A 3,319-nucleotide genomic window follows, 5' to 3' on the forward strand; every position below is an offset into this window, starting at 1 on the left:
TGAAACCGGGATCGAAAATCAAGCCGCAAATCAGCGAAGAAGAAGCAGTTCGTTTGGCCGAACGTCTGTATGGCATTTCAACACGTGACATCTCCGAACTAGTATCATATGATGATAAAAATTTTCTCATTCATGTGGACACGTAAGTATTGCATCTTTTTCGATGGAACACAGTCGAACCGAAGCAAAAATGATTTAATCTGCATATCTGATTTCATCTTTTGTTCAATAGAAATATTAAAAATCCGATTATACCGAATGCTTGGCCGCACGGCTATGTTTTGAAAATTGTCAATTCGCTCGATACGAAAAAAGCGAAATTCTTCGACGGACAAACGCAATTGGTTCTATTTTTGCGCCAGCAAGGAATCAATTGTCCAAAACCAGTTATGAATATTTTCGGCAAGTATAATTCAATTGAGAAAATTGGCGAATCGTTGCATTTGGTGCGTTTGCTAGAGTTCATCCCAGGCCGAATATTCAACGATGTACTGAAAACGAAGCATTTATTCTATCAAGTCGGTGAATTTGTGGCGAAAATTGATTCGGCATTGAAACGCTTCCAACACGATGCGTACGACAATCACAAAACAGTCTGGATGCTGGAATCGGTAACACAATTGACAAAATTACTGTACGCAATCAACGATCCGAAAAAGCAAGAGCTGGTCCAAGAGGTGCTGGCCGATTTTAAAGAAAATGTTTTATCGCGTATCGGCGATTTCGCAAAGGGTGTCATCCATGGCGATTGTAACGAGCATAATTTGATTGTTACAAAAGATTCACCGGAATTGGAGGAGTTTCGTGTGACGGGCGTCATTGATTTCGGCGACACTTCACAATCATTGTACATATTTGAATTGGCAATTACTATCGCTTACATGATATTACAGTCATGTGAACTCGAAACGGCTGGATATGTCATTGCTGGCTATCAGCAACTACGTCTCATCCCACAGAATGAACGTAACGTGCTTACGGTATATCTCAATAGAACTTTGAATTAAATCATTCTAGACGAGGCTAATTTTGCTAATTGGAAATCGGATTTTGTTTGTTTTTCATTCGCAGATTTGTGTTGCAGCACGTTTGTGTCAAAGTCTTGTGATGGGCGCCTACACCCATTTACTCGATCCAGAAAATGACTACCTGTTGTCATCTCAAGAAAATGGATGGAAAATGTTGACATTACTACGGGAAACACCAAAAGATGGACTTGAAGAACTTTGGTTCACCACCGCCGACGAATACTTGAAACAAAGCGATAAACGCTAGAAAATAAAGTGAACAATCATTTTTTTCGGAAATTTTGACTGCAGTTAAATGCGGAATTGTACATACACTTTTGGAAGCTCGATTAATTTCAAACATCTTTGAACAAATTCCATCAAGGTGATATTTTTGGTCAGTCAAATGCAATAACTAGAGATATAATAACTTTAACTGCATAGGGATTGAAATACCCATCATAGTACATAATATGAAAAGAAAATAGCATTCGGACATCGAGTACACGCTATTTGAAGTGTGACATTTTACGATTTGACTGATAGAAAATAAGAATCTTTGATTGATAAAATCAGATTTTTCTAATTTGATTGGCCAATGGCCATTAGACTTTGTCTCCCTCTGAATTCCTTCGGAATACAAAAGAGAAGTACTTTGAATGTTAGCACAATTCGAGAAGTCGCAAAATAAGCGATTTTTTTAAATCAAAGTTTTATCAAAGCCGGGGCAAATAAAAGCAATTTCTAGAAGAAAGTGTTGTTTGTTTTGCAAAAACAATGAACAAATGAAAAGAAAAACAAGTGAAATTAGGTGAAGGTACTTTTATCTCCGTTATATATCCACATGATCCTATCTCGTCAAATGTTCCCAATTTGCAAATTATGTAAATGAATGCTTGTGTAACACAATGACAGTGTAGACACTTGAAAAGCGCGTCAATGATGAAGATATAGAGAAAATAGAATTTGCGCAAAATTTTGATCCAAGTGTTTCATCAATTGGATGAAATATAAGCGGAATTAAGGTGTATGCATGTACAATGTACATGGTATTCGTTGTAAGCGTATGTTTACACGCAGTTACTCAAGAGTGGCGTTTAATTCTCTCTCTTTTTGCTGTTGTATGACCAAAAAAATTGTGACTATCACTCGACTTGATCACAATAAGTGATCTATATATCTAGGTCTTATCAGTTGAAGAATTTAAACAAACGCTTCTCGCCGTCATTTTTTTTCTGTCGCATCAGATTATTGTTTTTGTTCGTCATTTTTTTTCCCATTCACATCTTTATCCGTTTTACAGTCAAACTTCATTTTCACAGGGTCACACCAAGTACGAATTTTTGATAAATGTCACGAATAATGCACAACAACGCTGATTATTTCGGTGCAAAATTCGATTTTTCTCTCTCTTATCGATCGAAATAATCATAAAATGTGCATTAGTTTCACTGATTGCTTCTGCTATGCATTGTATAATCGGTAGGTTGGTTTTCGAATTTTATTTTCTGTTAATTGAAACGTGCCGCCGACAGAGTCGAGACGAGATACTGTGGATAGCTACATTTTCTTGATAAAAAAAAACACACAAAACTACACGCCAAAACACAATGGCATGCATTTGTTTGGTACAAGCGACGACGACAACACACTGTTTAACACCCTATGCCTTAGCTATATGCACAGAAATAAAGAAATAAAATTTAATTTGATAAACAGTTAATGTAATAAACAAGGCTCGCGCGCAGTCGACTTTGTTTATTCCATTGTATACGCTGGTTTCAGTTTGTACGTTTCTTGCATTTACTGGCTGCCTGTCTTTTTCCACACAACGTTTGTTGAAAACAATCGAATTCCGTTGTTTGTACACACATTTGTTTTTCATTTTCGGTAGAGGAATTGTGTCGCTGACACCGACGGAGAGTGAGAGAATCGACAAAGAGAAAAAAAACGGTACGCGGTAGCGAACAAAACGGGTGAGCTTTTAGTGTGTTGAATCAATTTGGTGCGCTTTAATTTGTGAAAAGCTAAAAGCAACGTATAAATTATCACACAATAAAATCCGAATAAAATTTTTTTTGATACAAACGAAAAAAGTGAATCAACATCAGGAAAAGTTCAGTGTTTAAAAACAAGTTAAAATGGAATTAAGTAATTCAGGAGTTGAATTAACGGCATTCGCACAGTTGCCAACGGACTTCAAGTTTGAAGCCAAGGAAAATTCTGAACAAAATGCCGAAGTTACTGGTCCCGAGCAGAATATTCTGAAACCGGGATCGAAAATCAAGCCGCAAATCAGCGAAGAAGAAGCA

The 3,319-nt window shown here is 36.8% G+C and overlaps 1 protein-coding gene across 1 annotated transcript; it reads left to right on the plus strand.

The window, feature by feature from the left end:
* Window positions 1-5: 5 nt before the first annotated feature.
* LOC129579661 (hydroxylysine kinase-like) lies at window positions 6-1,761 on the plus strand (the record flags this gene model as incomplete). Its single annotated transcript, XM_055469829.1, has 3 exons — window positions 6-142; window positions 233-980; window positions 1,072-1,761. Coding segments are annotated over 3 exons (1,089 nt in total), but the record flags the coding sequence as incomplete, so codon positions are not given.
* Between the last annotated feature and the right edge of the window lie 1,558 nt (window positions 1,762-3,319).

This window comes from Sitodiplosis mosellana, unplaced genomic scaffold, assembly GCF_009176505.1.
Source record: "Sitodiplosis mosellana isolate CC-2019 unplaced genomic scaffold, AAFC_SMos_1.0 Smas_scaffold_6372, whole genome shotgun sequence".
NCBI lineage: Eukaryota > Metazoa > Arthropoda > Insecta > Diptera > Cecidomyiidae > Sitodiplosis > Sitodiplosis mosellana.